The sequence below is a fragment of the Chiloscyllium plagiosum genome, unplaced genomic scaffold, assembly GCF_037043375.1.
Source record: "Chiloscyllium plagiosum isolate Xiang-an unplaced genomic scaffold, Cpla_swu_hap1 HiC_scaffold_8, whole genome shotgun sequence".
NCBI lineage: Eukaryota > Metazoa > Chordata > Chondrichthyes > Orectolobiformes > Hemiscylliidae > Chiloscyllium > Chiloscyllium plagiosum.
In genome coordinates, this window is record NW_028270146.1 from 35,278,405 (window position 1) to 35,295,126 (window position 16,722).

The 16,722-nt window shown below is 42.4% G+C and overlaps 1 protein-coding gene across 2 annotated transcripts in view; it reads right to left on the reverse strand.

Moving 5' to 3' along the window:
- The window catches only part of rhoj (ras homolog family member J), a 49,285-nt gene that overhangs the window by 18,046 nt on the left and 14,517 nt on the right, over nucleotides 1–16,722 (reverse strand). For both annotated transcript variants that reach the window (XM_087989699.1, XM_087989698.1), the window contains exon 2: nucleotides 4,580–4,638. In XM_087989699.1, the coding sequence (XP_087845825.1) occupies nucleotides 4,580–4,638 (59 nt within the window). The remainder of the gene's footprint in view (nucleotides 1–4,579; nucleotides 4,639–16,722) is intronic.

Genomic DNA, 16,722 nt, shown 5'->3' on the forward strand with positions numbered 1-16,722 from the left:
GACCCTGGGATAAATGTGGATTTCAATACCTTCCACATTTCCCCTCCCCTCACATTATCCCAGTCCCAAGCCTCCAACTCGGCACAGCCCTCCGGTCCGGTCCATCACTCCCCCCTGACCTACTACCTTCTCTGCCACCTTCATCTACCTATCGCTTTCCCAGCTACCTCACCCCCCACCCCCAACCCCCATTTATCTCTCAGCCCTGGCCCACAAGCCTCATCTATGATGAAGGGCTGATGTCTGAAATGTTGATTCTTCTGCTCCTCAGATGCTGCCTGACTCGCAGTGACCACTTCCATCTAGAAGGACAAGGACAGCAGTTATGTGGTAGCACCATCACCTACAAACTTATTTCCAAGTCAAGATGCCACCGTTCCTTTGGCATCACTGGGTCAAAATCTATGTACTGCCACCCTAACAGTGTTGTGAGTACAAATACCAGATGGATTGTAGCAGCTCACTAACATCTTTTCAGAGGCAATTAGCAATGAATAGTAAGTAATCCAGCCAGTGATGCTCATGTCCGATGGATGCAAAAATGAGAAGAACATCTTTGCTCTGGATATTAGAACTGCAGCTCCCTTGTAAAATCTTACATGCTTCTGGGGAAGATCGTAGCTTTGGCAGAACCCACAGATGCCTGCTTGAGGAACAGAAGCAGGTTCACAATGGATGTCTTCCGAGTCTGAGTGAATCCTACTAAGGACCACAAAGCCAATTGTGGAATGGTTAGACCACAGATGGAGGCTAGTCATTCTGTGCTCATGTTGGCTCTCTGCAAGAACGATTCACCTACTGTCATTCATCCTGCATTGCAGATAGCCCTGCAAATCTTTTCTTTGAGATCATGGTCCAATTTCCTTTTTGAAAGTCATGATTGAATCTGCCTCCACCACACACTGGCAGTGCAGTGCAGATTCGAATCTCACACACACACCAAAAGATTTTCTCATATCATAATTGTTTCTTTTGCCATAAACCTATAATGGATGTAGATTTGCTCGCTGAGACATCACCATACTAGGCGACATCATCAGTGAGCCGCTAGATGAAGCGCTGGTGGTATGACTCGCTTTCTATTTAAGTGTTTATGTTTCCTTGGATTGGTGATGTTCTTTTTCTCAGGGGGCGGTAAATGAGATCCAAGTGAATGTGTTTGTTGATAGAGTTCCGATTGGAATGCCATGCTTCTAGGAATTCTCGTGCATGTCTTTGTTTGGCTTGTCCTAGGATGGATGTGTTGTCCCAGTCGAAGTGGTGTCCTTCCTCATCCGTATATAGGGATACTAGTGAGAAAGGGTCATGTCTTTTTGTGGCTAATTGATGTTCATGTATTCTGGTGGCTAATTTTCTGCCTTTGTCCAATGTAGTGTTTTGGAACCAAATCTGCTGAGAATTTCCAGCAATTGCTGATATTAACTTAAATCTGTGCCCCCAGATTCTCAATGAAAAAGTAACTCTATTTACCTTGACTTGTCCAATCATATTGTGAGCACCTCTTCCAAATCTCCTCTCAACTTTCTCTTCTGCAAAGAGTAAACTGTCCCAACTTCTCGAATCTATTGAAATTATTGAAGCTACACATCCTGTAACGTGTCTTATGAACTTTTTCTGAACACACTCTAATGCCTTCACATTGCTTCTTGAGCTGCTCACAATACTCCATGACACACACCAGTGTCTAACACAGGTTCAACATACTTTAAAACTCTACACTCCTAGTTATGAAATCCATGATGCTAAATGCTTTATTACTTATTGAAGGTTGAAAGGATGATGTGTCCATATAGTCCCAGGCCTCTCTATTCCTACAGCCCCTTTAGAAGTGTAGCCATTATTTTGTACTGTTGCTCCTTCCTTCTCCTAGTAAAATTATGTTACACTTGATGTAATAGCAGAAGTAGGCCATTTCTGAACTTGTGCCCTGTACAGCGTCTAGGTCATTTATATGGATCAGGGAGAACAGGGTCCCAAACAGTCATTGGGAATGCCACTACAATCTTCGACTACTACAATTTCCTGTCACACACTCGGTCAACTTCTTATCCATATGTCTAAATTTGCTTCCAACTCTTGTTATGTAGAAGATCATGTTTACCAAATTAACAGGCTTACTCATCAACCCTCACTTCAAAAAAGCTCCAGCAAGTTAGTTGAACATGAATAAATTGTTGTTGGTTTGATTTAAATAAATTACCTTTTCTCAAATGACTATTAAGCTGTCCTGAACCAATATCTGTCAGAGTACGTCGGTTGGTAACTATATGTCGAGAAAGATCTGATGCACTGACTTTATGCTAATTGCTTGGGAAGTTTAATTGATAGCCCTCTTGTTCAGAAATTACAGGTTGTGATGGGCCCAGCACATACTTGGTGCCCACAGTTTAGAAATGAAAAAGGATATGATGTTGTGGTTTACGAGCAATTCAAGAGTTAGTAGATCCTCTGACCATAATGATTCACTTCTCCTTGGTTAAGAGCGTGGTAAACACAGAATTGGATAATTGCAAACATAGCAAATTTTTTATTAACTAGCACCTAGGGGAAGCAGAGTGATCAATTATTTCGGATAATCAAGAGGCACGCATAACTGCAGTAAACCTTGATGAAGCAAAGCTTCCGGACATAAATATCTCTCAAAACTATGTAAAAACATCAACATATCTCTTAAAATCAATGTAAAAACACACTAAGTAATATAAACATAATGCCCATATCACATACTTTATTTACAGCAAAATACTGACATTGCAGTATTTGAAACAGAAAATGTTGTCAGTTTATCAAGATTAGTTGAATAAGATGCCAGTTAAAACAAAGTTTGCTGATCCCACCCTGCTCCAAAAAGGAAGAAGCATTCTGGTAAATATTGGCCAAATCAATCTACATCTGCAGTAGAAAATCTACAAGAGACCACTGTCAAAGTTTAAACAAATTCGTAATTGTAGACTTGGAAGTTAATAATAGACACTCAGTATGAACTTGTTGAAGGCAGATCATATCTGATAAACCTGATTAACTTATTTTGAAGTAACAAAAGAGGTTAATAAAGGTAATAGAGTGTATGTATTACAGGGGACGTGGTGATCTTGTAGTAACGCCACTGGATTAGTAATTCACAGATCCAAGCCCAGACTCTGGAGGCATTCATATGAATCACATGGCAGCTGGTATAAATAATTATTCAATGAATAAATCAGGAATTAATCCCCCACCTTTGGTGTTATTGCACTGCCTTGATGGACTTGGAATGCAAATTGATTATTAATTTGAATCTTGGGTGATTTTGTGGTGTCAGACCATAAGATATTGGAGCAGAATTAGACCATTTGACCAATCGAGTCTACTCCACCATTCAATTATGGCTGATACATTTCTCAACCCCATACTTCTGCCTTGTCCCTATAATCCTTGATCCCCTTATCAATCAAGAAGTTATCTTCACTAGTCACCACCAAATATTCTTTTAAAAAAAAACCTTTATCCCTACATTTTTCTGCCTTTTTTGATAGCCAGCCAATATTTTACAGTATTTTGCCTATGACACCATGGCTCTTATCTTATTTACCAGCCTCCTATGCGGTACTTTGGTAAAGGCCTTCTGTAAATCCAAAGAGATCATGTACACTGGCTCTCCTTTGCTAACTTGCTCAATTCCTCCTCAAAGAATTCTAAAAGATTTGTCAGGCATGACTTTCCCTTGACACAGGCAGGACAATTCAACTTTATTTTACCATGCATTTCCGCATTATCTGCACACTCACATTTAATAATGGACTCTAAAATCTCACCAACAACCGAGGTCAGGCTCATTGATATATAATTGCCTGTTTTCTGCCTCCATCCCTTTTTAAACTGGTGTGTTACATTAGCCATTTCCCAGTCCTTGAGGACACTCCCAGCCTCCAGTGAATGCTGAAAGATCACCACCAATACCTCCACAACTTTCTCAACCTGTACTTGAGTACAAGGGACAATAAAATCTGAGAAACATAAGAAACTTTGGGAGGACAATTACTCAAAGAGAACTAATTTGCAGATTTATCAAGAAATGCATGGTTGTAGCAATAAATTGGATAAACTTTTCCAAACAGCAGGCACAGCCATGCCGTCACACTAAGATTCTACACGACTATAATTTTAATTTGCATTTATAAGTAAAACTGAAATCCAAAAATAGTGTTTTACATCACTAAACAACGAAAAATTAAGCCAGGTCAATCTTGAAAGCAAGTTACCCAATTTGATCTCAGTACGCAGGAAGCAATTTGATAAAATTTTAATCAAGTCTAATAATTTGTAGGATGTGATTTTTAACTTTATGAATATCTGCAACATACTTTCAGCTGTTACAAAAGTAAAGGTACCATTTCCTGTCAAATCTGTTAACATATTTTAAATTATTTGTGTCCATCTAAACAACCAAGTACTGAAAGCCATTTTAAACTTATAACTAAATCCTCCATATAACTTTGACAATTTACTATACAGACCCAAGCCTAGAAGTTTATTTGGTGCAAGAATCTCAACATTTTGTACATGGTCAGTAGAATGTGAAATTCAGCTTTTACCATACCTGTCCAGCAGTATCATACAGACCAAGCAAATGTTGCTTTCCTCCGACGGTGATGGTTACTGCAAAGTAAAAGAATTAAATTAACTGCTACTCATAGGATTATTTTCCTATGGATAGCAAGTAATTAACTAGAGCTCAAAACATCAAACATAAAATGTTAAACATCAAAAATCATGCATTTTATTTTAAAAATGAGAAATGCTTATTTTATAGGCATAACTATTAGTATAAATAGTGTGACTGTTTTAAAAAAGCAAATTAGATCGAATTTATTGTCTATGCTTCTAAAGTAAGCTAAAATGTCCAGCTAAATTTTCCATTTTCTGAAGATAAATACAGAGGAATATATAAAAATCAGATTAAAAGTTTAAAACTATGCTAACATTTATTTTAAAAATGGTTTAAATTCAGAAAACCTAAAATAATATCACTATTCCACATGTCAAAGTAAATTTGCCAGGTGAAGACAGCTAATGCAGGCAACATATTTGGTCCAAATATTCTACATGTAAGCCCCTTCATCCAGCAGAAATGAGACTTCAACTTCATCAACATAGGCTGATTAGATTCCTACAAAATAGAACAGCCAAGATTGTATCTACAGAACTTGAAAACATTGCAAAAAGACAAAATTGTAGCAAAATAAAAAAAAGCATAGGTATATCACGGGATTAGTAGGATACACATAAAGAGATCTTCAAGATGACATGCTCAAATGAAAGCTCCGCAGCTCAGTTAAAGTCAATTTGCTTCAAGGTTTGTGCAGAGTAAGGTCACAAAGTCTGGCTTTCTTTCAGTCTACTTCCTTTTCTCCTGAAGTCATGCAGCTCCACAGGTGTTCAGTGGAACCCCTCTCGAATAGTTGTTTTCTTAAAAATGAACTCCTTTTCTTGATGTGCTCATTTGGAAACATGCCAGGTTGTTCTCTACCACCATCTACTGCAAGTCTACCTTCAATGAGCAACATGCACATTGCCTTTAATTGGCAACCTCTTCAAAAGGGTCGAGTGTGAGGTGCTTGAGAAGCATAACAGGTCAGGCAGCATCCAAGCAGCAGAATGATCAGGAGTGATGAAGGCCTTATGCCCGAAATGTTGATTCTCCTGCTGCTCGGAGGCTGCCTGACCTGCTGTGCTTTTCCAGCACCACACTCTCGACTCTGATCTCCACCATCTGCAGTCATCACTTTCTCAACCTCTTAAAAAGGGTTTTGCAGGCTTGATGTTGTACCTCCAATGTAAATCCTCCAATTTGTCTTTCAGATCCAATTGACAGAAAGCACAGAACAGTTTTCTGTCTCAAAACACAAAAAAAGTTCTGAAGGGTCACTGGACCTGACACATTGATTTCTTTCCACAGACACTGCCAGACTTGCTGAAACTTTCTAGTTTTGTTTCAGATTCCCAGCATCCACAGTTCTTTTGTTCTTTTTTTACAAACAGGTTTCTGTACTTAGCAAGAATTACTATTTATTGCAAATAAATATTCTAGTTTTACTGAAACAATTATGGACCATTGACATAACTCTACTAGTTAGAGTCCTATCAAGATCCTCCACTCCACACTTGCAGCAATACGCCGGCACCGAACCTCTCTACAGTCAGCCCTGCCTCAGCTGAGGGCCACACTCTCTCAGAATTGCAAAGGACCCACTCTGTACTACATCCTCAGGAGAATTCATACTCTCAACAAACAGTATTTCAACTCCATCTCAAACATCAAAAACTGTAAGGACAACAAACTTTTATCTACCCACCTCCATAACCAGCGCTCCTCAAACATTCCAGAAGATTCTCCCAGCCTCTGGAACTGCTCGGACGCCATTAGCCATGCGACTGGTGCAGTTGCCACCCCCACGCTGATTGATGATGTCACTTCCGCCCCCATCATGGCCACTCCCACAACCACTCGTCACAATTCCTCATGCATCACGTGACATCACTTCCGCCTCTCACATCATCACTGATGTCACACGCTCAGTGACGTCCGCCACCCCTACTGCCGTGTCTGCCACCACTTCCGACCCCACCAACACCACACACCTGCATTCTGCTGACACGCCCCCCCACAGATCCCACTGTCACCATTCCCGGCCCCCAGAACCCCGAGGGGAACACCACCCCGCTCATGACTCCACCCCGATTCCCCCCACCATCACACCCACTTCAGTTACTGGCTCCGCCCCCACTCCCAGCTCCACACCCACACCAGATCCCATCCCCCCCACCATCACAACTACTTCAGTTACTGGCTCCGCCCCCACTCCCAGCTCCACACCAGATCCCAGATCCCAGCTCCCATGCCTGTCGAGTTTTCACCATCTCTCCAGACCTTCCCCTCACTGAGGACGAACGATCTGTCCTTAGCAAAGGATTCACCTTCATCCCCCTTCGTCCACGCATCAATGAATTTAATACACACCGTGACGTCGAACACTTCTTCCGCCACCTCTGCCTCCGAGCTTACTTTCACAATCCGGACTCCCGCCCACCTTCCGAGGACCCCTTCGCCCACCTCCAACACACTGCATCCACCTGGACACCCCGCACTGGCCTATTACCTGCCCTCGACCTCTTCATTTCCAACTGCCGCCGGGACATTAACCGCCTCAACCTGTCTACCCCCCCCTCCCCCACTCCAACCTCTCACCCTCACAACGCGCAGCCCTCCAATCCCTCTGCTGCAATCCCAACCTCACCATCAAGCCAGCGGATAAAGTGGGCGCAGTGGTAGTCTGGCGCACTGACCTCGACATCGCTGAAGCCAAACGCCAACTCGAGGACACCTCTTCCTACTGCCCCCTCGACCATGACCCCACCCCCCATCACCGAACCATCATCTCCCAGACCATACAGAACCTCATCACCTCAAGAGATCTCCCACCCACAGCTTCCAACCTCATAGTCCGGGAACCCCGCACTGCCTGGTTCTACCTCCTTCCCAAGATCCACAAGCCTGACCACCCTGGTCGACCCACTGTCTCAGCATGCTCCTGCCCCACTGAACTCACCTCTACCTACCTCGACACTGTCCTATCCCCCCAGTCCAGGATCTCCCCACATACGTTCGAGACACCACCCACGCCTTCCACCTCCTCCAAGACTTCTGTTTCCCCAGCCCCCAACGCCTCATCTTCACCATGGATATCCAATCCCTCTACACCCCCATCCGCCATGACCAGGGCCCCCAAGCCCTCCGTTTCTTCCTTTCCCAACATCCCCAACAGTACCCTTCCACCGACACTCTCATTCATTTGGCCGAACTGGTCCTCACCCTTAACAATTTCTCCTTTGAATCCTCCCACTTGCTCCAGACCAAAGGGGTAGCCATGGGCACACGTATGGGTCCCAGCTATGCCTGTCTCTTTGTTGGCTACGTAGAACAGTCAATCTTCCGTAATTACACCGGCACCACTCCCCACCTCTTCCTCCGCTACATTGATGACTGCATTGGTGCCACCTCGTGCTCCTGCGAGCAGGTTGAGCAATTCATCAACTTCACCAACACATTCCACCCTGACCTTAAATTTACCTGGACCATCTCTGACACCTCCCTCCCCTTCCTGGACCTCTCCATCTCCATTAATGACGACCGACTTGACACTGACATTTTTTACAAACCCACCGACTCCCACAGCTACCTGGATTACACCTCTTCCCACCCTACCTCTTGCAAAAATGTATTCCCAATTCCTCCGCCTCCGCCGTGAGGACCAGTTCCACCACAGAACACACCAGATGGCCTCCTTCTTTAGAGACCGCAATTTCCCTTCCCGCCCGGTTAAAGATGCTCTCCAATGCATCTCGTCTACATCCCGCACCTCCACCCTCAGACCCCACCCCTCCAACCGTAACAAGGACAGAACGCCATTGGTGCTCACCTTCCACCCTACCAACCTTCGCATAAACCAAATCATCCGTCGACATTTCCGCCACCTCCAAAAAGACCGCTCCCTCCGTGACTACCTGGTCAGGTCCACGCCCCCCTACAACCCACCCTCCCATCCTGGCACCTTCCCCTGCCACTGCAGGAATTACAAAACCTGCGCCCACACCTCCTCCCTCACCTCCATCCAAGGCCCTAAAGGAGCCTTCCACATCCATCAAAGTTTTACCTGCACATCCACGAATATCATTTATTGTATCCGTTGCTCCCGATACGGTCTCCTCTACATTGGGGAGACTGGACACCTCCTAGCAGAGCGCTTTAGGAAACATCTCCGGGACACCCGCACCAATCAACCACACCGCCCTGTGGCCCAACATTTCAACTCCCCCTCGCACTCTGCCGAGGACATGGAGGTCCTGGGCCTCCTTCATCGCCGCTCCCTCACCACCAGACGCCTGGAGGAAGAACACCTCATCTTCCGCCTCGGAACACTTCAACCCCAGGGCATCAATGTGGACTTCAACAGTTTCCTCATTTCCCCTTCCCCACCTCACCCTAGTTCCAAACTTCCAGCTCAGCAGTGTCCCCATGACTTGTCCTACCTGCCTATCTTCTTTTCCACCTATCCACTCCACCCTCCCCCCCGACCTATCACCTTCATCCCTCCCCCACTCACCTATTGTACTCTATGCTACATTCTCCCTACTCCCATCCTCCTCTAGCTTATCTCTCCATGCTTCAGACTCTCTGTCTTTATTCCTGATGAAGGGCTTTTGCCCGAAATGTTGATTTTACTACTTCTCGGATGCTGCCTGAACTGCTGTGCTCTTCTAGCACCACTAATCCAGAATCTGGTTTCCAGCATCTGTAGTCATTGTTTTTACCTAGTTAAAGTCCTAATCCACTTATGAAACGCAGAAAGGCAGAAATAAAAACATGGGTGCTATTCGCAGAGGAAAACATTGGGAAGGCAGTTCAAGAGACCGTTCTTTTTGCTGACCAGAACCCTGCTTATCAATGTTCCTTCTGTGAATACTTGTTTGCAGGAAGTGCAGCTCACAATTCTAAGAAGGTCCTAACTTATTGGGAGTGCTGCTTCCCAGTATCAGGGTCTCAGGTTCAATTCCAGTCTCAGGCAACTGTGCAGACATTCACCCTAGTGTCTGCGTGGGTTTCCTCCCACAGTCCAAGTTGTGCAAGTTAGGTGGATTAGCCTTGGGAAATTGTCCTTGGTGACTAGGTATGTGCAGACTAGGTGGGTTAGCCATGGGAAATGCAAGGTTACAGGGATGGTGGGAGGAGGAGGAGGCAGTCTGGGTGGGATGCTCTTTAGGGTTGGAAGGGGGCCGTGTGACTCGATGGACTGGATTGCCTGCTTCCACACTGATAGTAAACGTATTAGTTGCTATAAACTGTGAAGTTGGAAACAAATGGTTCTCTTCAGGCTTTAGTTGCTTTTTACTACAAAGCAAAAATAGGTCTCTCTCTCTTCCCCCCCACCCCAAACCCCAGAGATCACATGGCTTCTGATCCATACATTCAAACCCACAATGTGTCCAGATACCTGGGAGTCAATCACAGCTGTTGGCTGGCAAGAAGGACTTCTGTCATCAAGAGCTTGTTATTAATCCACAAATCAATCAGCTACTTGTCACCAGCCGAAGCTCCATTCATACACCTCTAACTCCAGCTCATCTGCAAACTGGACCTTCCCTCCCACTGTTTGAACAAACAGCTGTGTAAACAGCACTTACAATGAGCACAGTCTAACTAATTTTTAAGAAAGGGAAGCAATCCTTCATTGATCCTTGGCTTTTAAAATATTTCTTTATTCATTTCAGTTCACAGTCAAAAATACTGAAATAGAATCTTTCAGCTTAAACCGGGGCAACAGAGTAAGCTGAGGGTTAAATGATCAGATAATTTCTTGCTATATATATGAGGCAAACTCAAAATGGGCTTAGAGCTATGACTTAGTCCTGAAAAAAGTGCACAGTCTATCATGGAAGTGTTCTTATACAGTGGTAACACGAGTGATGTCCACTACAACAAGGGTGCTGCTGTGAAACCAATATGGTTTGGCCTATCATGCAAGTGTGTAAATTTTAGTGCTGGTGTGGTATTGTGTACGGAGGCCAAATGTCCCAAACTTTGGCTGACCTAATCAAACAAACAGTTTATCCCTTCAGCTATCTACAACAGGCAAGGTATCGACCATATCCAAACAGCCTGTACTTACAAAGCTCTAAACATTAGAGATGATTCCACAATTGGACAACACTGTGCTAAGCGTTATGCTGACAACCAATTCAGGATTGACAGTCAGGCACATGTTTTGCACACAGGGCCTTGTACACATATGGCATTTGTTTCAACTGAACAAAATAAGTAACGGCCATTCTCTGGTTCATTCCAGGGGGCAAATGCTTGGACAAATCAGTGTCAGCCTGGTCTAAATTTAAGCAAAGCTCCACAGTATCAACTGATTTGCCCTTTCTCCAATGACAACACCTTCACCATAGTCCACTCAATAAATGACCAGCATGCTCTTCTCCTGTGGTGTAAAAACATTCCCCTTTCTTGTGAAATGCTATGAGAGCAAGCTGAAAGCGTTTGACAAAGTGTCTGCTTTTCAAACAACATAAGTTCTGAATGACCAAATGATTAATATGAGGATATGTCTGGTGACCGTGATGAATACACTCATCATGGTATTGATCCCAATGGTCTGGCACTATTACCTTAGAGAATTGAAGTGGTGAATGGAAATTATCCCAGCCCCAGCATGTCCCCACCCCCACCCCGCGGTGATAGGGCCACTGCATAAAATTCTACCATCGAGAGGGGCTGGCTGGTCAGCCATTAATAGCATCATGAATTACTCTGGTGCTGCCTGTCTCAGGTTTCAGACAATGAAGCTGTCAGACAAACAATCTAATCTTACATCAACAGTAGTGCCTGACTGACCCTGCCAAGAGAAGTCAACTATCACAATGCAGCATCCAAAACTGAGGATGAATGACAGTAACTTTACAAACAGCATACTCATGTTAGCAAGAATAAGTCTGAGATACAAAGATATGAAGGATTGTAATGGGCAGTCAGAATTAACTATTCTCTCCTGAATTCTAGAAAGTACAAGGAAGTTGCGCTGAAAAGGCCCAACCAGAAATTGAAGCTGATTTTGGACTTTTTAAACTACTTGTATATTAGTAGTGTTTTACTTTGGATATTAGCATACAAATATGCTCCAGCTAATTACACTAAACTATATATCTGGTCTTCTCGGACACATAGAAAATTACAGACAGGTTGAAAACTGGGACTTAAAATGCTAGCTAATGCATGCCACTTTCCCAGAATTCAACTGAAAAAGTCACTATTTCACAGACAGCTGTTAAGTAGGAAGACTGCATCTGCCGTTAAAAAAAAGCAAAAAAAAACTGAACTAACATTTGTATGCTGCAGCAGTAAGCAAAATACACAAGATAAACCAGTGAGCCTTACGTCTGTTGTAGGAAAGGTTTTGGAAGGGATTAAAAGAGATAAGATTTATAATCATCTAGCAAACAACAATTTGATTTTAGATAGTCAACATGGTTTCGTCAAGGGCAGATCGTGTCTCACAAACCTCATTGAACTTTTTGAGAAGGTGACCAAGCATGTAGATGAGGGTAGGGTAGTTGACGTGTTATACATGGTTTTCAGTAAAGCCTTTGATAAAGTTCCACATGGCAGGCCGTTGGAGAAAATGCAGAGGCACGGAATTGAGGGTGATTTGGTAGTTTGGATTAGAAACTGGCTTCCTGAAAGAAGGCAGTGAGTAGTGGTTGATGGAAAATATTCAGCCTGGAGTCTGGTTACTAATGATGTGCCACAAGGATCTGTTTTGGGACCACTATTTGTCATTTTTATAAATGACTTAGACGCAGGCATAGGTGATGGGTTAGTAAATTTGCAGATGACACTAAAGTCGGTGGAGTAATGGACAGTGTGGAAGAATGTTACAGGTTTCAGGGGGACTTGGATAAACTGCAGAATTGGGCTGAGAGGTGGCAAATGGAGTTCAATGCAGCTAAATATGAGGTGATGCACTTTGGGAAGAATAACAGGAAGCCAGAGTACTGGGTCAATGGAAAGATTCTTAGTAGAGTGGATGTGCAGAGGGATCTTGGAGTCCATGTATATAGATCCTTGAAAGTTGCCACCCAGGTGGATAGTACTGTTAAGAAGGCATACAGTGTGTTAGGTTTCATTGGTAGAGGATTGAGTTCCGGAACAGCAATATCATGCTGCAACTATACAAAACGCTGGTGCGGCCACACTTGGAATATTGTGTACAGTTCTGGTCCCCATATTTCGGGAAGGATGTGGAAGCATTGAAGAGGAGATTTACCAGGATGTTGCCCGGTCTGGAGGGAAGGTCTTATGAGGAAAGGCTGAGAGACTTGAACCTGTTCTCATTGGAAAGAAGGCAGCTAAGAGGGGATTTGATAGAGACATACAAGATGATCGGAGGATTAGGTAGGGTAGACAGTGAAAGTCTTTTTCCTAGGATGATGACGTCAGCTTGTATGAGGGGGCATAACTACAAATTGCAGGGTGATAGATTTAAGACAGACATCAGAGGCAGTTTCTTTACACAGAGAGTGGTAAGGGCCCTACCTGCTCGTGTAGTCAACTCAGCCACATTAGGGAGATTTAAGCAATCCTTGGGTAAGCACATGGATGATTTTGCGATAGTGTAGGGGGACAAGCTAAGAATAGTTCACAGGTCGGTGCAACATTGAGGGCCGAAGGGCCTGTTCTGCACTGTATTGTTCTATGTTCTAAACTCCTGAACACTAAAGCGTAATGCCTAAAGGAATTAAGGTAAAGGCGACAGTAAATTTACAAGAGTAGGCCTATTCTTCAATCCTGCTCCCTCAGCCCATCATTGGCTACAGTGTCTTGGGCTTCAAGGTTTAAAATCTCCTTTGTAGAAGTAGCACCTCTTCTAACAAAACACAAACACACTCACAGAAGAGAAAAACAAGTTAAAGAAATCAGGTATTGCAGTACACACACACTAAGTATTCTTCCACAACACAAAGTGACTAAAAGTCAACTTCATTTGCAAAGACATGTAGGAAATCAAGTTGTCAGAGAAGCCAAAAATATTAAGTAATAAAAAAAAGCTACTTGGACACAAATATAAAAAGGCCTATAGCTTGCAGCTTTGTTTCCACTCAGTTGCACACTTTCCAATAGCCCAGGGTTTCCTGTACACTTGCAGTTAACTCAGAGTGACACATAAATACAAGTCACTGATTTATTAATTCACATATGAAGTGTGGAATACCTGGTAGGAGCCACAAAGATAAAAAGGTCAGATTTTTGTATTATCATCAAGCCTCCATAGACCTTTAGAAATATCATGTGGAACCCATTTCTTGTCAGCTTCCATTTTTAGAGAGATACAAAGGAACCTCAATTATCGGGCATTTGATTATCCGAATATCAGATTATCCGGCAAGATCCAGCATTCAAGTAACCAACCGAAATAATGCTCACCAGTGTCCTTCAGATAATCGAGGTTCCTCTGTATTCTGGAAAATAATTCACACAACTCAAACTCTGCAAAGCCACAAAAACACAGCGCTGAGTTCAAACGGTCCCCAGTTTGGCTGCTGCAAGGACTTAACCTAAAATGCTGCAGCCACAAATTGATGAAAGAGCCATGTGCTCTTGAAGGATGGATACAATCTGTACAACTATTATGACGTGATATATTTAAGACAAACTGCAGCTGTCATTGGAAGTTTAAAAAAAAATCGCCTCTGCAATGTAGTGCAGGATAACAAAGAACACTAGCATCTGGTTTTGCAGTTTGAGTTCTTTGTTGACATTTCCCCTGAGGCTGATAATACATTATTATGAATGCTTGACAGTTTCCAATGTTACAATCTCAGTAGGCAGGGACTGAGCTTGTAGTTTGATTGACAATTAAGGCAACTATTTAAAAGTTTGGGTAGAAATTTAAAAAAAAAATAAACTAATCGAGATTTGCCTATTTTGGGTACTGAAGGATTAGCTGTGAAGAAGGAGGGGCATCTGGGATTGGTTGGTAGGTATAGGGTGACATTGGCGAGGAGTGTTTTGGGGCCACGGTGGTTTTAAGGCTGTGAGGACTGCAAGGCTGACCAAATTCTAAAAACATTATGGAGTCCTAGAGAAGCCTCTAGCCAGCACACCTTGGTACTCATTCAGCCCATTGAGTCTCTACTGACCCTCCAAAAGGACATCCCACGCAGACCCACTCCCCCACCCTATCCCCATAACCCCACATTTACCATTGTTAATCTACCTAACCTGGACACTATGGGTGATTTAGAACAGCCAATCCACAGCCTTTGGAATGTGGGAGAAAACCCACCTCCTAATGAACACATCAATTGTTGTGCATTGGAAGACTGCTCAACTATTTCTTGGCATGTCTGATGAACCCTTTGGGGGTCTCCAGATCCCATTTGGAGAAATACTGGCCTAACAGGTCTTAAAATATTCAAATCTTCAAAAGCTGTTAATATTAAATCCTGCCTTTTTATGAAGCCAGTGCTGTAGCTTTAATACAGCAGATTACATGATACTTTTTCCCCTGAATTGCTGAAAAATCTGCTGTTTCCTATCCAAAAAAACCCTGCAAAACCCAATAGGAAGAGCCGCATACCATCATCCATATGTAAAATGGTGATTTTACTGGCAAGCCCTGTGCTTTATATATAGATTATGTTAAATATTCAACAAATAGCATATTCTATTTGCATAAAGATAAACACACTTGAATTACACTTGTTACTTCTTACAAATACAAGCATTTAGAACATTGCAACTTATTGTATGATGGCTTGAACTGGAGGCTACTTTTGTAACAAGATTTCAGCTGCTTAGCTTATGGTTTGAACAAATCTTTCCTCTTGAAAATTGATTGTCAATACTTAAGTCTGCAATGCCAAATGCCTTATTTTAGTTAACATGGTCAATGAAATCACAAACGCAAGGGCAACAGAATGAATAATCTATAATATGATACTAACTTCAGTTCATATTTTATATTTTGGTCTTAATTTGGCAAGAGGCCATCTTAGACACCAATATACAGGAAAAATCATTTCATTTCTGATTCATTGATGTATGAATTAACAAGATTGGCAACATTTAGTTAGTGGTGGATTTCAACAAACATTTATCATAATTAAATACAATAAACTCCCATTTACCTGATATACTGTATATATGCAATGGCGATGCTGATTACATGAATTTGCAGATTGTATGAGAATTGCTCTTCTTGAAACCCAATACAGTGCACTCTTGTGTTCCTTAAACAAAAAAAAACTTACCTCTAAATTGGACTGCAACATATTTGCTTGGTTCTGAATACTCTGATTGTATGTCATTAGGATCATCAAAAGAACTAAAATTTGCGTCTTTAGCAACAATTGTTGTCAAGGCTGAGGAGATGGTGATTTAGGCCTAATTGCCCTCTGGAATCATTTTTAAATTTTCAATCTTCTCCAATCTTTCACGTATTTCCATTTTCTATTTCAATGTCAAAACCACATGCCCTTGTGTTGGAACTCTTAGGCAACTTTGTAGATTGGTGGGTGAAAGATTTTGGATAAAATACACAAATTCAACTGGGTGTCATGGGGCCTACATGAGGGGAGACGACAGGCAGCACTAAGAACTACTACATAGGTGAACATATTCACATTGGAAATTGGCAGTTTTTTGAAGAAACTTGGTAGATTTTCTTTGAAATTTTTCCTGGTTGCATGAGAATTCCAAACAATGGGGAATGCTGCTTAACCCAGCAAAATACGTTGTTCAATCACACTGTTTAAAGATGTGGAAGTTTAAAAAGTGATATGTATGCTTGGAGGTTTGAACAAGATTTTCACAAAGTTAATATGTACATGTATGTTACATGGTTATCTACATAGACTGTCCCTGAAAAATATTAACACTTTTGGAGATTAATCTGAAGTGTCAATAATAAATGGAGTTTAATACATTTGGTGGACTTAAATGAATTGGAGAATCAAAAGATTAGGTGAAATTTTAGTCTCAAGTTTGAAATTTTAGGGTTTTGAATGATCAAGATTTATGGGGGAGGTTTATTCACTGTTATTCTTAATTTGTACAATGCCTGAATTCCTTCACCAAAAAAAACAGTTCCCCTTTCCTGTCAAATATAATTCAGCTGCTTACTT